Raw genomic sequence first — 21,679 nt, forward strand, 5'->3', positions numbered from 1 at the left:
TTTTCCAAATTAGATTCAGTCAGTTAACTCCAGCTGCCACTTGGGGTCGCTAAAGTGTCCTATTGCACTTTAACTGTCTTTTGTCACTGATGAAAGGAGACAAGATACCTCAGTGGTGCTCAACTTGACATTTCTTAACTTTTACTACTGGTGAATATTTTGTTGAAAACCTCTCAGTCTACTTGCCTGGATGCAATAATTTGCATTCAGGCATTGTGGATGGAAGGAAATTCAGTGTAGAAAAACCTGATGATGACCCATAACTTCACCCTGCTGAGATCAGTGATGTCACTGCATATAATAAGAGGAGGTACTTCCTGTACAGCAGGGAGAGGTGAGGCTGTCAGGATCAGAAATACAGCAAACTTCAGTTTTAGGATTTCTTGTGTGTTTTCTTCTGAGATGCTGCTGTCAGTGTCAGTGTGCTCAATACTGTTCCTCGGTATATTCATAGGTAAGTTATATAGTGAATTGTTATTCTACTGTTCAGTCCAATGGACAATTACATTAATATCTGGGAATATTATAACAGTTTCTATTGAAGCCCAGAACAAGCTCTAAAAGTCTCAGGAAAACCTAATTTACTCACTAACTTCTGTATGAAATTATTTCCATGTAGGTGTCAGCTGTGAAGAACTCACTCCAGTCAAGAATGAAGAGTCCAGTTTAGAAGGCAGCACAGTTACTCTGTCATACAATTACTCCAAAACTGCTGACGGTGGTGATTATTTCTTCTGGCATCGCCAATATCCAGGAAAACAACCAGAATTCCTCCTGTCCATCACAGGTTATAAAACGTCAGCAGAGACTCTCAAATCAGATGCAAGATTCTCTACTAAACTGGCTGAAGGAAAGCGTGGTGTGGATCTGGAGATCTCCTCTGCTGCAGTGACAGACTCTGCTCTGTACTACTGTGCTGTGCAGCCCACAGTGACATGAAACACCAAAACTCAATACAAAAACCTTTTGTGCATAAATCCTCTATGCAAAGACAATGCAATACTCCACAATGTCCACTAGATGGAGGTAAATACAATTAAATTACAATGGTATGTTAGAATGTAGTGTCATTTCTTAGCATCAATGACAAAAACAATTTAACAATCAGTAAATAAAGTTCAAGGGCAGAAAGAGATAGAGTGTTTGTTATTGCATATCAATTAAATTGCAGAGTGTGAGGGATGTTCTGGGTTGTTAACAATGAAGTATGATTACATAAATAATAGAGTATTACACAGCAAGCTGTATGACACCTCTAACCTATACACATGAGAGTCATCTGTATAGGAACTGTTACCTGTTCACTTAAGAAAATCTACAGTAAATCAAAGCGCTTTGAAACCTGAACATTGCTTCATGCTGGTTTCTTCTGCACTTCATCACTTCGTGGAAAGCAGATACCATCCTAGGCAGTGGGTTTCACCCTCCAACCCAACAAACATACATATGAATATTAGTCATCCCATTATTTAAAACTGGGGATAGACATAATTTTACTAAATATTGGCCAGTGTCATTACTTTTCCAGTTCTTTCCCAGTTCTCCAAGGTGTTGGAAAAGCTCATCATTGATAGGCTAGACAGTTTTATTGATAATTATGCATTGCTGACTGATAGTCAAGGGAATATGTAATGCATAGTAATAGCAAAATCTAAAGATACAGAAAGCATTTGACACATTTTCCAGTTAGTAATATAGTAAATAAGATGGAACCAATTAAAAAACCCTGGGACAGTCCTTTACTGACACTTTGCAGTTCATTTATAAGTTCATGCCAGTCAAGAAAAATAAACAACCAACAAATAATTGAAAAGACTTTCACACATGAAGGGAAAGTGGTACAAAAGTGTGTATTGTATACAATCGGTAATTGGAGTAATAACACAGGGTTGTGAATGAGCCCTGTCACTCTGAACAAGCTCCTCCTTCAAATCTACCGACTTAGTTTTTAAGATGAAGACAAAACAGTGGGACTCAGAGCCTGCTCTCTAGTTGCTGTATCTCATAGTTACTGAAGAGTGCAGCTATGATGTCTCTGCTCATTTCAGTGTTGCTGGTTGCTATGTGCTTTGGTATGATCGAACTCTGTTCCCTTGATATTAATCCAACATTTTGCATATGGATTCGTTAACATTACATTGATACTGTTTGCTGTTGTTCTACAGAATGCAGAGCACAAAAAGACAACGTGCTACAACCAAAAGGAGATGTGACTGCTACTGAAGGAGAGGCAGTAACACTTGGCTGTGAATATAACACCAGTCAAACAAATCCATTTCTCTACTGGTACAAGCAGGATGTAAACGACATTCCCAAATTCATCCTTAGCCGCTCTAAACTTGGCTATGAGAACAGAGTGGATGGGTTAAAGCAGAGATTTCAGGTCATGCTGGATCCCACCTTAAGATCAGTTCCTCTGACGATCCAGAAGCTGCAGCCGTCTGACTCTGCTGTGTACTACTGTGCACTGCAGCCCACAGTGACAGGAAACACCAAAACTCAGTACAAAAACCTTTAGTGCAGACATCCAGAATACTAGAACAACACAATAGTGCACAAGCTCCACTAGAGGGAGGCAAACACAATTCAATTCCAATGGTATATTATACTACAGTCTAGTTTCTTTGCACTAATGACACAAGCAGTAGAAAAAAAGTTCAAAGAAAGAATGAGGAAGCGTGTTTGTTGTAACATGTAACACTTAAACTCGGCAGAGTGTGAGGTGTTGTGGGATGTTTACGATGTACATGAGGTATTTCATTTCATTTAAAACCTTTATTTAAACTCGAATAACCATTGAGGTTGCCCTCATTTACAATGATGTTGAGTTACAAACAAGTTCAAAGTTTTAAATAAATAGGACAAGACATAGATGGGAATAAAGAAAATCAATTAAAACAGTTACACATTGAGGCAGGGAGGTTTGTGATCATGGTTTTAAATTGTCCATAGGTTAGTAGAGGTATGGTTTTAAATTGTCCATAGGTTAGTAGAGGTATGGTTTTAAATTGTCCATAGGTTAGTAGAGGTATGATTTTAAATTGTCCATAGGTTAGTAGAGGTATGATTACATAAATAAGACAGCATCACACAGCTAGCTGTATGACACCTCTAACCTATACATCTGAGAGACATCTGCCAAGGATGTCTGCTCTCCACACACTAAAACAGATAATCCATGAGTGTTTAGGGGGAACTTTTTGGACTAAAAACAGAATCTTAATGAGTACATCAGTATTTTTACAAGATCATTTCTCACTTTAACCTAAACAACTACTCAGATTTGATACAAACGTAATAGCTGTAGTACTTCTATGTGAGTGAAATACATCAGCAGTATTTCAACCTCTGCACATCTCTGTCCTTCCAGATGTAAATATTTGTCCCTGTGAAGATAGGAGGTGCAGAAGAAGAGTATAGAGACTCTGTTTAAATAAAGATTAAAAAATATTTCTATCTAGATGTGGGGCTTCAAGGTGACATGTCTTCAACACTGCAGGTCATCAGCTGTTAGTTCAACAGGTTACAGGGTACAGCCATGCTTATGGGCATCATCCTTTTAAGAGTCAAGATTTATACTTACTTATGTTTCTTGGTAAGACACACCATGTTTTTGATAATCTACACACTAATTCAAAGTTTATCAGTAAATAGGATCTTATTTTTTCACTTTTGCTAGTAAAATACACTGTGTTCATGTTTACTACACTATGACACTGAACACACTGCTTCAAATCACAGATGAGCCTAATATTAGTATATCATTCTTTTAATTTTTGCTTGTAAGATGCAGTGTGTTCTTGTCATTATTTATTGTATATAGTTTTACTTGCAGGTTTTACATTTAACTTAATTATTTTATTTTATCATACTGCTTTTTTTTCCCTCACTACTGCTGTTTTTTATGCATATTCTCTTTATTGGATGTTGTAACCTCTGTTTTAAAAATTGTTTTTTTTTTTTAATACATTTTAGTATATTATTCTTTGGCATTAGGGATTATATTATTTTTTACCATTTAACAATTGTATATTACACAAATAATATTCCTTATGATTCTAGGTGACAGTGTCCAGCAGGAGATCACATCAACCAGGATTGAAGAGCATATTTTTGAGGGAGAAACCGTTTCACTGTCTTGTACCTTCAAAGTTATTAGCTCAGGTGCTAATACTTTCCTTTGGTACAAAGAAAGGCCTAATTCCAGACCAGATTTCCAGCTCCTGACCACTGACTCAGGCTATAAGCCACCGACTGAATTCACTCATCCTCGACTGTCTGCTAAAATGAATGAGCAGAAGACCCGTATGTATCTGGAGATCTCCTCTGCTGCAGTGAGAGACTCTGCTTTGTACTTCTGTGGTTTGAGGTCCCCAGTGACAGGAAACCCAGAGTCACTCTACAAAAACCTGACATCTCCTGACAGATTATTTAGACATTCCTCCTTCTATTTAAAAATACTGTCATCAAGTGGAGTTATCAGATCAGCACTGACAACATGTTACACTAACAAAAAGCAAATTATTTAGTTTTTTACACTTTCATAAAACACAGATAATCCCATTTCACAGTGTCACTGATAGAGGCAGTTGACAAGGGAGTCCTTTATCTCCACTAATTTTGTAAAAGGAGGAGCTTCATTTTGAAACAAAGCAGCTACTGTGTTCTTTTGCATCATTACTCAGTACACTTCAGCAACAATGTTACTCCATTTAACCTGGATGATTATATTTACATTTCATACTGGTAAGTGTTCTGTAACTAGAGATTTGATAATTTAACAATTTAACAATTTAACAATCTGGTTAAAAGCTTCAGCTAAATAAAAAAAAGTAAACTCTGATATTGTTATTCTTAAAAAGTAAATTTAACTGACTTTTATGTCCTTTTTCTTTCCAGGATCCTCTGAGGATTTAATTAAACCATTTAAGGATGTAATGCTGGCTTTAGAAGGAGACAGTGTTACTCTCTCCTGCAACTACTCTGTCTCTGTAGCAAACCTTTTCTGGTATCGACAGTACTCCAGCTCATCTCCACAGCTTCTCATCATGGAATATTCACCGAAAATAACTGGGTTGTCTTTTAAACATGACAGTGAAAGGAAAGAGTTTCATGTGGAGATCTCCTCTGCTGCAGTGACAGACTCTGCTCTGTACTACTGTGCTGTGAAGCCCACAGTGACAGGAAACCCAGAGTCACTGTACAAAAACCTTTGGAGAACTTTGTTAAGGGGACGGACCACCAGTAAACGCAAGTAGTTAATAGAGTGTGTAATGTACAGAAAGACAAGGGAATTAGTGGCTTTTCATTTACCAGTTTACTCTAATTTCATCCAACATGTTGTCACTGTACTGTTGCTGTTGTGTATTGTTAAAAGTAAACCCTGTTATAAATCACTTGGTATACAAAGTCAATTTTACATGAGAAACATCTCTTTTTAACCCACTATGTCAAATTTAATCTGGCGAATTGTTCAAATACATGATAGTGAGTCAAATCTAGACTTTCATTTTTACACTTAAACTTCACAATGTTATCGATTAAAATTGACGTTTTTTGATATAGATGTAATTGACAACAGTATCCTTTATCTCCACTCTGTTAGTTATTGACGTTGTGGATGAGATGTAGTAGCAGACCTCATATTATCTTCTAATACCTTGTAATGATGTGAATACTAAATTGTATTGTATGTGTTTCTCTCTATGCTAGAAAAACACTTATCTTATTTCTTATCTGCCATGACTAATAAATGAAGTTACATGATGACTGCAGCTTCACTGTCAGAACTGTAACTCAGAGAAAATACAGAGAATACAGAGAAACATCCCCTTTTAATTTTTTTCCAGGGAGTGGAGTTCATACCAAAGAGTGCCTGTAAATTTGAGAAGACCAACACCACTACAAGAACAACAGTCTCCTCCTAACAGAAGTGGAGCGGGTGTGATGCTGTTCCATTCATGGTTTCTAAAGCAGTTCACTCCTCCTCCTTGTTCACTTCCGCTCCATGCGAGTATCACTCCACATGACAGATATACAGCAGCTGCCTCTTACAGTGGAGTGACAGTTTACACACTCCTGGAAGGAGATTCAGCTGTTGTGACTTTAAGAAAAGAGGATGGACTTCCTGTACGGCTGATCAGAAATACTGCAGACCTCACATAGTTCAGTTTTAGGATTATTGGTGTGTTTTTCTTCCAAGATGCTGCTGTCAGCGTACTCACTGCTCTTCCTCAGCATATTTACCAGTAAGTTACTGTGACTGATTCTTTTAGATTTCAGTCCAATGTATTATGACATTGTTTTCTGAGAAATGTATGACCATTTTGCATTGAGAATTTTTTGCCACACAGAACAAACTACATGTCAAGGGAAATGTTCATTTATTCAAAAATATTTGTGTTAAATTATTTTTTTATGTAGGTGTATCCTGTGCAGACCTCAGTCCAGTCAAGAATGAAGAGTACAGCTTAGAAGGCAGTGCTGTTACTCTGTCATACAATTACTCTGTAGCAACTGGTGATCATTTCTTCTGGTATCGACAATATCCAGGAAAACAACCAGAATTCCTCCTGTACATCTCAGGGTTAGGCATCACAAGAGCAGCAGAGACTCTTAAATCAGACACCAGGTTCTCTACTAAACTGGCTGAAGGAAAGCGTGGTGTGGATCTGGAGATCTCCTCTGCTGCAGTGACAGACTCTGCTCTGTACTACTGTGCTGTGCAGCCCACAGTGACAGGAAACCCAGAGTCACTGTACAAAAACCTGACATCTCCTGACAGATTATTTAGACACTTCAGTTCTTCATTTTAATACCAACAGTGCCATCAAGTGGAATTATCAGATCAGCATGTTGACATGTTTCACTGGAAAAAAGCTTAATTATTTGATCTTTCACAAAATAGACTTACATTTTTACACTTCAACTTTGCAATGTTATTGATTATTATTGACTTTTGATATAGATGTAATTGACAACAGTATCCTTTATCTCCACTCTGTTAGTTATTGCCGTTGTGGATGAGATGTAGTTGCGGACCTCATATTGTCTTCTAATACCTTGTAACAATGTGAGTACTAAATTGTATTGTATGTGTTTCTCTCTATGCTAGAAATAGACTAATCTTATTTCTATCTCCCATGATTAATAAATGAAGTTACATGATGACTGCAGCTTCACTGTCAGAACTATAACTCAGAGAAAATACAGTGTTATGAGAGGAGGGAGAGATATAGGGAGGAGAAAACTGTCACTGAACTATAGAAGAGAAAGGAACTTCCATATTCATAAGTGTTCAATACATAAACCATTACCTTTATTTGATGTCACTGTATTCTGTATTATGTCATTCCACAAGTGTTTTTTACAACATGTTATAAACCAGTTATCTCTTCCTTTAGATGTTAGCTGTGAAGAACTAATTTAAGGAAGCAAGATCCTCTCAAAATGCCATTTGATTTGCTGAATCTCATTATTAAGTGTTTTATGTTGCCTTCTAACTCTGCACTTGAGGGATTGATTTTATTTTTTCCAGGGAGTGGAGTTCATACCAAAGAGTGCCTGTAAATTTGAGACCAACACCACTTCTGTTATGAGGACACTGTTGTTCTTGTAGTGGAGCGGGTGTGATGCTGTTCCATTCATGGTTTCTAAAGCAGTTCACTCCTCCTCCTTGTTCACTTCCGCTCCATGCGAGTATCACTCCACATGACAGATATACAGCAGCTGCCTCTTACAGTGGAGTGACAGTTTACACACTCCTGGAAGGAGATTCAGCTGTTGTGACTTTAAGAAAAGAGGATGGACTTCCTGTACGGCTGATCAGAAATACAGCAGACCTCGCATAGTTCAGTTTTAGGATTATTGGTGTGTTTTTCTTCCAAGATGCTGCTTTCAGCGTACTCACTGCTCTTCCTCAGCATATTTACCAGTAAGTTACTGTGACTGATTCTTTTAGATTTCAGTCCAATAGATTATGACATTGTTTTTGGGAAATGTTTGACCATTTTGCATTGAGATTTTTTTGCCACACAGAACAAACTACATATGTGTCACGGAAATCTTAATTTATTCAAAAATATTTGTGTTAAATTATTTTTATGTAGGTGTAACCTGTACGGACCTCAGTCCAGTCAAGAATGAAGAGTACAGCTTAGAAGGCAGCGCTGTTACTCTGTCATACAAAAACAACAAACCTTCAGCTGGTGAAACTTTCTTCTGGTATCGCCAAGACCAAGGAAAACCACCACAGTTCCTCATCTCTCACTCCGCAACAGGTTCAGTATCGAACAGAGCAGATCCAAAGTCTGGACTGACTGTTAATGTGACTGAGGACTTAACCCAAATGGATCTGAAGATCCCCTCTGCTGCAGTGACAGACTCTGCTCTGTACTACTGTGCTGTGAGGCCCACAGTGACAGGAAACCCAGAGTCACTGTACAAAAACCTGACAGCCAGCAGCAGAAGATAACACATCTGTTCATTGGCAATGGAAACCATAAGAGAAAGGGACTCAGAGACATTGGTGCTCAACAGACAAACCCAACCATTTTGAACATTTTTCTATATTAGGTCTAAAGCAGTGATCTCAACTCCTTTTTCAGTTCATTACTGGTGCATACTAATTAAGAAAGAAAAAAAAAAACAACAAAACGGTGTAGTTGATTTTGTGTTGTTGATTTCATAATCAACAAGGGGGGAACTGTGGAAGAAAACTCAAGATGGTCACCTCACTGTAAACCTTGTGCCATAACTTACTATGCCAGAGGTCTTGTTGTCAGAGTGGCTCCTGGATGTCTCCAAGATGTCAATGGAAGCTCTAACTTAAGACATAACATGTCTTGCTTATACTCTACTTTGGTGACCTGTTTTAATGTCAGCACATTCTGTACATCCTTGGAAGATACATAAAGGACTGGTTCAATCTCTTTCTCTTTGAAGAAGTGTATGTAGCCTCCTGCTGTGTGCATCTCTTCCTCTTGCAAGAATCTCCTTTCAATAAATATACATTCAAGTAAGACGCACTTCTGACTCCAGAACATTTCTTCAACATCCATCCTCTCTAAATTAGATGCAGCAGATTCTCCCTCTTTTTCCAAATTAGATTCAGTCAGTTAACTAGAGCTGCCACTTGGGGTCGCCAAAGTACAAAGTGTCCTACTGTACCTTTAACTGTCTGTTGTCCCTGATGAAAGGAGACAAAATACCTCAGTGGTGCTCAACTTAACATTTAACTTTTACTACTGGTGAATATTTTGTTGAACACTTGTCAGACTATTTCAGCACACAATAATTTGCATCGAGGCAGTGTGGATGGAAGGAAATTCAGTGTAGAAAAACCTGATGATGACCCATAACCCCACCCTGCTGAGATCAGTGATGTCACTGCATATAATAAGAGGAGGTACTTCCTGTACAGCAGGGAGAGGTGAGGCTGTCAGGATCACAAATACAGCAGACTTCAGTTTTAGGATTATTTGTGTGTTTTTCTTCTAAGATGTTGCTGTCAGTGTCAGTGTGCTCAATACTGTTCCAGTATATTCATCGGTAAGTTATATAGTGAATTGTTATTCTACTGTTCAGTCCAATGGACAATTACATTAATACCTGGGAATATTATAACAGTTTCTAAGCCCAGAACAAGCTCTAAAAGTCTTGGGAAAACCTTAATTAACCACTAACTTCTGTATGAAATTATTTCCATGTAGGTGTCAGCTGTGAAGAACTCACTCCAGTCAAGAATGAAGAGTACAGTTTAGAAGGCAGCACTGTTACTCTGTCATACAACTACTCTGTAGCAACTACTGATAATTTCTTCTGGTATCGACAATATCCAGGAAAACAACCAGAATTCCTCCTGTACATCTCAGGATATACAAAGTCAACAGAGACTCTTGAATCAGACACAAGGTTCTCTACTAAACTGGCTGAAGGAAAGCGTGGTGTGGATCTGGAGATCTCCTCTGCTGCAGTGACAGACTCTGCTCTGTACTACTGTGCTGTGCAGCCCACAGTGACATGAAACACCAAAACTCAATACAAAAACCTTTTGTGCATAAATCCTGTATGCAAAGGCAATGCAATACTCAACAATGTCCACTAGATGGAGGTAAATACAATTAAATAATAAATACAAGTAAATAAAGTTCAAGGGCAGAAAGAGATAGAGTGTTTGTTATTGCATATCAATTAAATTGCAGAGTGTGAGGTTTTCTGTGATGTTAACAATGAAGTATGATTACATAAATAAGAGAGTATTACACAGCAAGCTGTATGACACCTCTAACCTATACACATGAGAGTCATCTGTATAGGAACTGTTACCTGTTCGCTTAAGAACATCTACAGTAAATCAAAACGCTTTGAAACCTGAACATTGCTTCATGCTGGTTTCTTCTGAACTTCATCACTTCGTGGAAAGCAGATGCCATCCTAGGCAGTGGGTTTCACCCTCCAACCCAACAAACATACATATGAATATTAGTCAGCCCATTATTTAAAACTGGGGATAGACATAATTTTACTAAATATTGGCCAGTGTCATTACTTTTCCAGTTCTTTCCCAGTTCTCCAAGGTGTTGGAAAAGCTCATCATTGATAGGCTAGACAGTTTTATTGATAATTATGCATTGCTGACTGATAGTCAAGGGAATATGTAATGCATAGTAATAGCAAAATCTAAAGATACAGAAAGCATTTAACACATTTTCCAGTTAGTAATATAGTAAATAAGATGGAACCAATTAAAAAACCCTGGGACAGTCCTTTACTGACACTTTGCAGTTCATTTATAAGTTCATGCCAGTCATGAAAAATAAACAACCAACAAATAATTGAAAAGACGTTCACACATGAAGGGATAGTGGTACAAAAGTGTGTATTGTATACAATCGGTGATTGGAGTAATAACACAGGGTTGTGAATGAGCCCTGTCACTCTGAACAAGCTCCTCCTTCAAATCTACCAACTTAGTTTTTAAGATGAAGACAAAACAGTGGGACTCAGAGCCTGCTCTCTAGTTGCTGTATCTCATAGTTACTGAAGAGTGCAGCTATGATGTCTCTGCTCATTTCAGTGTTGCTGGTTGCTATGTGCTTTGGTATGATTGAACTCTGTTCCCTTGATATTAATCCAACATTTTGCATATGGATTCGTTAACATTACATTGATACTGTTTGCTGTTGTTCTACAGAATGCAGAGCACAAAAAGACAACATGCTACAACCAAAAGGAGATGTGACTGCTACTGAAGGAGAGGCAGTAACACTTGGCTGTGAATATAACACCAGTCAAACAAATCCATTTCTCTACTGGTACAAGCAGGATGTAAACGACATTCCCAAATTCATCCTTAGCCGCTCTAAACTTGGCTATGAGAACAGAGTGGATGGGTTAAAGCAGAGATTTCAGGTCATGCTGGATCCCACCTTAAGATCAGTTCCTCTGACGATCCAGAAGCTGCAGCCGTCTGACTCTGCTGTGTACTACTGTGCTCTGCAGCCCACAGTGACAGGAAACACCAAAACTCAGTACAAAAACCTTTAGTGCAGACATCCAGAATACTAGAACAACACAATAGTGCACAACCTCCACTAGAGGGAGGCAAACACAATTCAATTCCAATGGTATATTATACTGCAGTCTAGTTTCTTTGCACTAATGACAAAAGCAGTAGAAAAAAGTTCAAAGAAAGAAGGAGGAAGCGTGTTTGTTGTAGCATGTAACACTTAAACTCGGCAGAGTGTGAGGTGTTGTGGGATGTTAACGATGTACATGAGGTATTTCATTTCATTTAAAACCATTATTTAAACTCGAATAACCATTGAGGTTGCCCTCATTTAAAATGATGTCGAGTTACAAACAAGTTAAAAGTTTTAAATAAATAGGACAAGACATAGATGAGATAAAAATCAATACAATCGATTAAAATTGACTTTTGATATAGATGTAATTGAAAACAAGATCCTTTATCTCCACTCTGTTAGTTATTGCCGTTGTGGATGAGATGTAGTAGCGGACCTCATATTGTCTTCTAATACCTTGTAACAATGTGAATACTAAATTGTATTGTATGTGTTTCTCTCTATGCTAGAAATAGACAAATCTTATTTCTATCTGCCATGACTAATAAATGTAGTGACATGATGACTGCAGCTTCACTGTCAGAACTATAACTCAGAGAAAATACAGAGAATACAGAGAAACATCCGCATTTTATTTTTTTTAGGGAGTGGAGTTCATACCAAAGAGTGCCTGTAAATTTGAGAAGACCAACACCACTACAAGAACAACAGTGTCCTCCTAACAGAAGTGGAGCGGGTGTGATGCTGTTCCATTCATGGTTTCTAAAGCAGTTCACTCCTCCTCCTTGTTCACTTCCGCTCCATGCGAGTATCACTCCACATGACAGATATACAGCAGCTGCCTCTTACAGTGGAGTGACAGTTTACACACTCCTGGAAGGAGATTCAGCTGTTGTGACTTTAAGAAAAGAGGATGGACTTCCTGTACGGCTGATCAGAAATACAGCAGACCTCACATAGTTCAGTTTTAGGATTATTGGTGTGTTTTTCTTCCAAGATGCTGCTGTCAGCGTACTCACTGCTCTTCCTCAGCATATTTACCAGTAAGTTACTGTGACTGATTCTTTAGATTTCAGTCCAATAGATTATGACATTGTTTTTTGGATGACCATTTTGCATTGAGATTTTTTTGCCACACAGAACAAATTAGATGTCACAGGAAATGTTAATTTATTCAAAAATATTTGTGTTAAATTATTTTTATGTAGGTGTAACCTGCGCGGACCTCAGTCCAGTCAAGAATGAAGAGTACAGCTTAGAAGGCAGCGCTGTTACTCTGTCATACAAAAACAACAAACCTTCAGCTGGTGATTTCTTCTACTGGTATCGCCAAGACCCAGGAAAACCACCACAGTTCCTCATCTCTCACTCCGCAACAGGTTCAGTATCGAACAGAGCAGATCCAAAGTCTGGACTGACTGTTAATGTGACTGAAGATAAAACTCAAATGGATCTGAAGATCCCCTCTGCTGCAGTGACAGACTCTGCTCTGTACTACTGTGCTGTGCAGCCCACAGTGACAGGAAACCCAGAGTCACTGTACAATAACCTGACAGCCAGCAGCAGAAGATAACACATCTGTACATTTGCAATGGAAACCATAAGAGAAAGGGACTCAGAGACATTGGTGCTCAACAGACAAACCCAACCATTTTGAACATTTTTCTATATTAGGTCTAAAGCAGTAATCTCAACTCCTTTTTCAGTTCATTACTGGTGCATACTAATTAAGAAAGAAAAAAAACAACAACAAAAACGGTGTAGTTGATTTTGTGTTGTTGATTTCATAATCAACAAGGGGGTAACTGTGGAAGAAAACTCAAGATGGTCACCTCACTGTAACCCTTGTGCCATAACTTACTATGCCAGAGGTCTTGTTGTCAGAGTGGCTCCTGGATGTCTCCAAGATGTCAATGGAAGCTCTAACTTAAGACATAACATGTCTTGCTTATACTCTTCTTTGGTGACCTGTTTTAATGTCAGCACATTCTGTACATCCTTGGAAGATACATAAAGGACTGGTTCAATCTCTTTCTCTTTGAAGAAGTGTATGTAGCCTCCTGCTGTGTGCATCTCTTCCTCTTGCAAGAATCTCCTTTCAATAAATATACATTCAAGTAAGATGAACCTATGACTCCAGAACATTTCTTCAACATCCATCCTCTCTAAATTAGATGCAGCAGATTCTCCCTGTTTTTCCAAATTAGATTCAGTCAGTTAACTCCAGCTGCCACTTGGGGTCGCTAAAGTGTCTTTAACTGTCTTTTGTCACTGATGAAAGGAGACAAAATACCTCAGTGGTGCTCAACTTGACATTTCTTAACTTTTACTACTGGTGAATATTTTGTTGAAAACCTCTCAGTCTACTTCAGTGCGCAATAATTTGCACCCAGGCAGTGTGGATGGAAGGAAATTCAGTGTAGAAAACCTGATGATGACCCATAACTCCACCCTGCTGAGATCAGTGATGTCACTGCATATAATAAGAGGAGGTACTTCCTGTACAGCAGGGAGAGGTGAGGCTGTCAGGATCAGAAATACAGCAGACTTCAGTTTTAGGATTATTGGTGTTTTTCTTCGAAGATGCTGCCGTCAGTGTGCTCAATACTGTTCCTCAGTATATTCATTGGTAAGTTATTTAGTGAATTGTTATTCTACTGTTCAGTCCAATGGACAATTACATTAATAACTGGGAATATTATAACGGCTTCTATTGAAGCCCAGAACTAGCTCTAAAAGTCTCATGAAAAACGTAATTATTCACTAACTTCTCTATGAAATTATTTCCATGTAGGTGTCAGCTGTGAAGAACTCACCCCAGTCAAGAATGAAGAGTCCAGTTTAGAAGGCAGCACTGTTACTCTGTCATACAATTACTCTGTAGCAACTACTGATAATTTCTTCTGGTATCGACAATATCCAGGAAAACAACCAGAATTCCTCCTGTACATCTCAGGGTTAGGCATCACAAGAGCAGCAGAGACTCTTAAATCAGACACAAGGTTCTCTACTAAACTGGCTGAAGGAAAGCGTGGTGTGGATCTGGAGATCTCCTCTGCTGCAGTGACAGACTCTGCTCTGTACTACTGTTCTGTGCAGCCCACAGTGACAGGAAACCCAGAGTCACTGTACAAAAACCTGACAGCCAGGAGCAGAAGATAACACATCTGTACATTGGCAATGGAAACCATAATATTGGTGCTCTACAGCCCAACCATTTTGGACATTTTTCTATATTAGGTCTAAAGCAATGATCTGAACTCCTTTTTCAGTTCATTACTGGTGTATGATCATAAAAAAAAACAACAACAAAAAAACAGTGTAGTTGATTTTGTGTTATTGAATTCATAATCAACAAGGGGGAACTGTGGAAGAAAACTCAAGATGGTCACCTCACTGTAACCCTTGTGCCATAACTTACTATGCCAGAGGTCTTGTTGTCAGAGTGGCTCCTGGATGTCTCCAAGATGTCAATGGAAGCTCTAACTTAAGACATAACATGTCTTGCTTATACTCTACTTTGGTGACCTGTTTTAATGTCAGCACATTCTGTACATCCTTGGAAGATACATAAAGGACTGGTTCAATCTCTTTCTCTTTGAAGAAGTGTATGTAGCCTCCTGCTGTGTGCATCTCTTCCTCTTGCAAGAATCTCTTTTCAATAAATATACATCCAAGTAAGACGCACTTCTGACTCCAGAACATTTCTTCAACATCCATCCTCTCTAAATTAGATGCAGCAGATTCTCCCTCTTTTTCCAAATTAGATTCAGTCAGTTAACTCCAGCTGCCACTTGGGGTCGCCAAAGTACAAAGTGTCCTACTGCACCTTTAACTGTCTTTTGTCCCTGATGAAAGGAGACAAAATACCTCAGTGGTGCTCAACTTAACATTTAACTTTTACTACTGGTGAATATTTTGTTGAACACTTGTCAGACTATTTCAGCACACAATAATTTGCATCGAGGCAGTGTGGATGGAAGGAAATTCAGTGTAGAAAAACCTGATGATGACCCATAACCCCACCCTGCTGAGATCAGTGATGTCACTGCATATAATAAGAGGAGGTACTTCCTGTACAGCAGGGAGAGGTGAGGCTGTCAGGATCAGAAATACAGCAGACTTCAGTTTTAGGATTTCTTGTGTGTTTTCTTCTAAGATGCTGCTGTCAGTGTCAGTTTGCTCAATACTGTTCCTCAGTATATTCATCGGTAAGTTATATAGTGAATTGTTATTCTACTGTTCAGTCCAATGGACAATTACATTAATACCTGGGAATATTATAACAGTTTCTATTGAAGCCCAGAACAAGCTCTAAAAGTCTTGGGAAAACCTTAATTATTCACTAACTTCTGTATGAAATTATTTCCATGTAGGTGTCAGCTGTGAAGAACTCACTCCAGTCAAGAATGAGGAGTCCAGTTTAGAAGGCAGCACTGTTACTCTGTCATACAAATACTCTGCAGCTGTTGATAATTTGTTCTGGTATCGACAAGACCCAGGAAAACAACCAGAATTCCTCCTGTACATCTCAGGATATGCAACATCAGCAGAGACTCTTGAATCAGACACAAGGTTCTCTACTAAACTGGCTGAAGGAAAGCTTGGTGTGGATCTGGAGATCTCCTCTGCTGCAGTGACAGACTCTGCTCTGTACTACTGTGCTGTGAAGCCCACAGTGACAGGAAACCCAGAGTCACTGTACAAAAACCTGACATCTCCTGACAGATTATTTAGACATTTCAGTTCTTCATTTTAATACCAATAGTGCCATCAAGTGGAATTATCAGATCAGCATGTTGACATGTTTCACTGAAAAAAAAGCTTAATTATTTGATCTTTCACAAAATAGACTTACATTTTTACACTTAAACTTCACAATGTTATTGATTATTACTGACTTTTTATATAGATGTAATTGACATCAGGATCCTTTATCTCCACTCTGTTAGTTATTGCCGTTGTGGATGAGATGTAGTAGCAGACCTCATATTGTCTTCTAATACCTTGTAACGATGTGAATACTAAATTGTATTGTATGTGTTTCTCTCTATGCTAGAAAAACACTAATTTTATTTCTCTCTGCCATGACTAATAAATGAAGTTACATGTTGACTGCAGCTTCACTGTCAGAACTAAAACTCAGAGAAAATACAGTGTTATGAGAGGAGGGAGAGATATAGGGAGAAGAAAACTGTCACTGAACTATAGAAGAGAAAGGAACTTCCATATTCATAAGTGTTCAATACATAAACCATTATCTTTATTTGATGTCATTGTATTCTGTATTATGTCATTCCACAAGTGTTTTACAACATGTTATAAACCAGTTATCTCTTCCTTTAGATGTTAGCTGTGAAGAACTAATTTAAGGAAGCAAGATGCTCTCAAAATGCCATTTGATTTGCTGAATCTCAGTATTGAGTGTCTTATGTTCCCTTCTAACTCTGCACTTGAGGGATTGATTTTATTTTTTCCAAGGAGTGGAGTTCATACCAAAGAGTGCCTGTAAATTTGAGAAGACCAACACCACTACAAGAACAACAGTGTCCTCCTAACAGAAGTGGAGCGGGTGTGATGCTGTTCCATTCATGGTTTCTAAAGCAGTTCACTCCTCCTCCTTGTTCACTTCCACTCCATGCGAGTATTACTCCACATGACAGATATACAGCAGCTGCCTCTTACAGTGGAGTGACAGTTTACACACTCCTGGAAGGAGATTCAGCTGTTGTGACTTTAAGAAAAGAGGATGGACTTCCTGTACGGCTGATCAGAAATACAGCAGACCTCACATAGTTCAGTTTTAGGATTATTGGTGTGTTTTTCTTCCAAGATGCTGCTGTCAGCGTACTCACTGCTCTTCCTCAGCATATTTACAAGTAAGTTACTGTGACTGATTCTTTTAGATTTCACCCCAATAGATTATGACATTGTTTTTTGGATGACCATTTTGCATTGAGATTTTTTTGCCACACAAAACAAATTACATGTCACGGGAAATGTTAATTTATTCAAACATATTTGTGTTAAATTATTTTTATGTAGGTGTAACCTGTGCAGACCTCCGTCCAGTCAAGAATGAAGAGTACAGCTTAGAAGGCAGTGCTGTTACTCTGTCATACAAATACTCCACAAGTGCAACTAGTGAAATTTTCTTCTGGTATCGCCAAGACCCAGGAAAACCACCACAGTTCCTCATCTATCACTCAGCAACAGGTTCAGTATTGAACAGAGCAGATCCAAAGTCTGGACTGACTGTTAATGTGACTGATAAAACCCAAATGGATCTGAATATCCCCTCTGCTGCAGTGACAGACTCTGCTCTGTACTACTGTGCTGTGCAGCCCACAGTGACAGGAAACCCAGAGTCACTGTACAAAAACCTGACAGCCAGGAGCTGAAGATAACACATCTGTTCATTGACAATGGAAACCAGAAGAGAAAGGGACTCACAGAGATATTGATGCTTGTGATGGAGTTCCCTCACTTCCCTCACATCATGTTGTGTGTTTGATTAATGTCTGTGCTTGTGTTACTTAGGAGGATTCACTGGTCTGCAGTTCTTAGCAGCCATGGAAGTCAGTCTGACACAAGGCAGGAGACATGGAGAAGCAGTTGGGGCAATACCACAAACAGGCATGACGGCTGTCTATTGTTTGATGGTAGTCTAAATACTGTTAACATAACTGTTTCTCTGGATGTACTTGTTAATCATCGATCCAGTGAACAAGCAACAAATATTGGAACAATTATCAATGATTTAATAATTATGACAAGGTGGTCTAGTGGTTACAAAGGCTAGACTATCCCATAACTGAAAGGCACAGGTACAAGTGAATCATTCTGGATAAGAGTGTCAGCTAAATACCTGAAATGTAAATGTGATTTAAATGTTAAGAGTCCCTCAACAAATGATAAAGAGGAAGAGCCAATGATGTGAAGGCCCAGATCCATCAGAGTATCAATGTTCTTCCTCTCTCTCCTCCCCTCTCACTGCAGACATGAAACACTGGCTGAGAAACATCCTGATTCTTACTCTCTGGCTAGGTAACTCTTTAAACCTACTGATTTGTTCTCCTTCAGTCATTTATCTTTATTGATTCATTTCTTCTTCTGTATGTTCTATTCTTCCAGAGTGTAAAGGAGAAGACAGAGTGACCCAGCCAACAGGAGATGTCATTGCTACTGAAGGAGAGACAGTTACACTTGGTTGTACATTTGAGATAACTAGCACAAATCCTTATTTGTTCTGGTACAAACAAGAAGTAAATGATGTTCCCAAGTATATGTTGTGGCGCTACACCTCTGGATCAGGAGATAATGCAGCAGAGTTCCAGAAAGAGAGATTTGATGCTAAAATGCTCAACAAGACATCAGTTCCTCTGAGGATCCAGAAGCTGCAGCTGTCAGACTCTGCTCTGTACTACTGTGCTTTGAGGCCCACAGTGACAGGAAACCCAGAGTCACTGTACAAAAACCTGACAAGGAACTAAAAGAAGCCTTTTATTTGTTTGATTTGTCTCAGCCGAATGTTAAATGAAGAGGGACCAACCTTCTAGTAAAAGCGGAGCTACCTGCCAAGAGTATATTTAAAAACTTCATTTTTAAAATTCTATATATCCATTTTGTGGGAAAACAATGATTTTCTGAAATGTATGATTCAAAAACTGCTCAAATTTTGTTAAGCAAGAAATTATCTGACACCATAAACTGAATTTTGGGCTGTCCATCATTTTGTTAGAATAAGTGTCTTTCTTTCAAATGAACAATTTCTCATTTTGGAACAAGACAGAAAGCAGAAAGCTTCCACAGACTGTGGTATTAAATCGACTTAACAGCAGTGTCTCCATGGTGTCCAAGATGATAGCACTGGACTTTCTTCTGCTTCTGTACATATTTACAGGTAGGTGATGAAATACATGATGAAATATTATTGATTGGAGGTTAAAATCAAATGACATTTCTATATTCACATGTTTAGGAATATAATTCATTTTTGCAGGCATCAGCTGTGAAGAACTCACTCCAGTCAAGAATGAAGAGTACAGTTTAGAAGGCAGCACTGTTACTCTGTCATACAAATGCTCCAAAACTGCAACAGCTAGTGATGATTTTTTCTGGTATCGATATCCTGGAAAACTATTTTCATTTTGCTATACCTGTCCTTCAATGCTAAAGCTGCACTTGGCAAGACCTTTAAGTAAAAATACACATCTTATCAAAATAATGAGGTTCCAATAGAAAAGTGTGTCTCATACTCTATATGCACAAATTAAATTCTGGTGTCTTTATGGTCACTGGTGGGAAATCTTTCTACAAATGAAGCGACAAATCCAAACTTAAGAGTGAAATCCAAAAGTGTCTCCTAAACAGCAGATAGAAAACGCTCCGTCCACAGAAAGCTGGACTCACCAACAATGGCTCAACCTTTTCAGCATCTCCACCCCTCACACACATGATTTCTGAGTAATAAAGTCAATTATCTCCAGCTGCCACTTGGGGTCGCTAAAGTACAAAGTGTCCTACTGCACCTTTAACTGTCTTTTGTCCCTGATGAAAGGAGACAAGGTGCCTCAGTGGTGCTCAACTTGACTTTTCTTAACTTTTACTACTGCTGAATATTTTATTGAAAACTTAATGAAGCTATTTTTTTTAACCTTCATTCATCCAGGAAAGTCAACTAAGCACGCTGCAGGTATTTTTATTCAGCATGCAACAACTTTCATTCAGGCAGTGTGGATGAAGGTAAATTCAGTGTGGAAAAACTTGATGATGACCCATAACCCCACCCTGCTGAGATCAGTGATGTCACTGCATATAATAAGAGGAGGTACTTCCTGTACAGCAGGGAGAGGTGAGGCAGTCAGGATCAGAAATACAGCAGACTTCAGTTTTAGGATCATTTGTGTGTTTTTCTTCTAAGATGCTGCTGTCAGTGTCAGTTTGCTCAATACTGTTCCTCAGCATATTCATTGGTAAGTTATGATTCTTCTACAGTTCAGTCCAATGGACAATTAATATCTGGGAATATTATTACAGTTTCTACTGAGACACTGAAGCCCAGCACAAGCTCTAAATGTGTCAGTATAACCTTATTTATTCACTAACTTCTGTATGAAATGATTTTCATGTAGGTGTCAGCTGTGAAGAACTCACTCCAGTCAAGAATGAAGAGTACAGTTTAGAAGGCAGCACTGTTACTCTGTCATACAAATACTACAAAACTGCTACCGGTAGTGATCGTTTCTACTGGTATCGCCAAGACCCAGACAAACCACCACAGTTCCTCATCTATCACTCAGCAACAGGTTCAGTATTGAACAGAGCAGATCTAACCTCTAGACTGTCTATTAAAGTGAGTAAGTATAAAACCCACATGGATCTGGAGATCTCCTCTGCTGCAGTGACAGACTCTGCTCTGTACTACTGTGCTGTGAAGCCCACAGTGACAGGAAACCCAGAGTCACTGTACAAAAACAGAAGCTGACAAACTGACAAGCTGCTGGAAGCCTTTTTCTATATTGGTGAATTGAACTTTTAACCTCCACTAGAGGGCGACATTATCAAGTAGGCGTTGCACTGTTGCTGCACTGTGTTTGACCATTCTGTCATTAATAACTGCTGCCATGAAGAGAACAACTCTCAGACTGAATGTTGAACATCAGTTAGTTTCTCCTGTTGCTTTAAACCTTGTTGTAGAGATGGAACATTGGCTGTGGATTATTCTTGCTGCACTTCTCTTTGGTATGATAGAGGAGATCATTTGTTTTTTTTTTTAATTCATATTCATATTAAAATACATAGGACAGCAAACTATCTGAATAGTTCAGGTGTTGCTAGCGATAGAGTAACACTGTATAGTTGCCATTTTCCACTGTCTTCTCTTCTAAGCCTCATGGACAATTTTAGTCTCATGGGTTAATTTTTACTTCTTTTTCCAGAACTAATAGCTGGAGACAACATCTCTCCTGTAGAAGATGAAGTCAGTGGAAGAGAGGGAGAATCTTTGAGACTGAGCTGCTCCTATAATACAGAGAGTTGGGGTATTAACCTTTACTGGTACAGACATCAATCTAACCAGGCTCCTCAGTTTA

At 38.6% G+C, this 21,679-nt stretch overlaps 3 gene segments (V, D, J or C); all 3 read left to right on the top strand.

The window, feature by feature from the left end:
• The first annotated feature begins 402 nt into the window (after nucleotides 1-402).
• Nucleotides 403-939, top strand: LOC139638057 (T cell receptor alpha variable 3-like). The segment is given in 2 exon segments: nucleotides 403-454; nucleotides 620-939. Coding segments are annotated over 2 exon segments (372 nt in total).
• An 11,643-nt stretch (nucleotides 940-12,582) lies between these two features.
• LOC139638066 (T cell receptor alpha variable 4-like) lies at nucleotides 12,583-13,158 on the top strand. The segment is given in 2 exon segments: nucleotides 12,583-12,628; nucleotides 12,794-13,158. Coding segments are annotated over 2 exon segments (411 nt in total).
• Nucleotides 13,159-14,168: 1,010 nt separating this feature from the next.
• Nucleotides 14,169-14,747, top strand: LOC139638075 (T cell receptor alpha variable 12-2-like). The segment is given in 2 exon segments: nucleotides 14,169-14,214; nucleotides 14,380-14,747. Coding segments are annotated over 2 exon segments (414 nt in total).
• Nucleotides 14,748-21,679: the final 6,932 nt, after the last annotated feature.

The sequence above is a fragment of the Centroberyx affinis genome, unplaced genomic scaffold, assembly GCF_046629955.1.
Source record: "Centroberyx affinis isolate AG114_WGS23_722 - 3 ecotype Tasmania unplaced genomic scaffold, CSIRO-AGI_Caff_v1 ptg000272l_1, whole genome shotgun sequence".
Taxonomy (NCBI): domain Eukaryota; kingdom Metazoa; phylum Chordata; class Actinopteri; order Beryciformes; family Berycidae; genus Centroberyx; species Centroberyx affinis.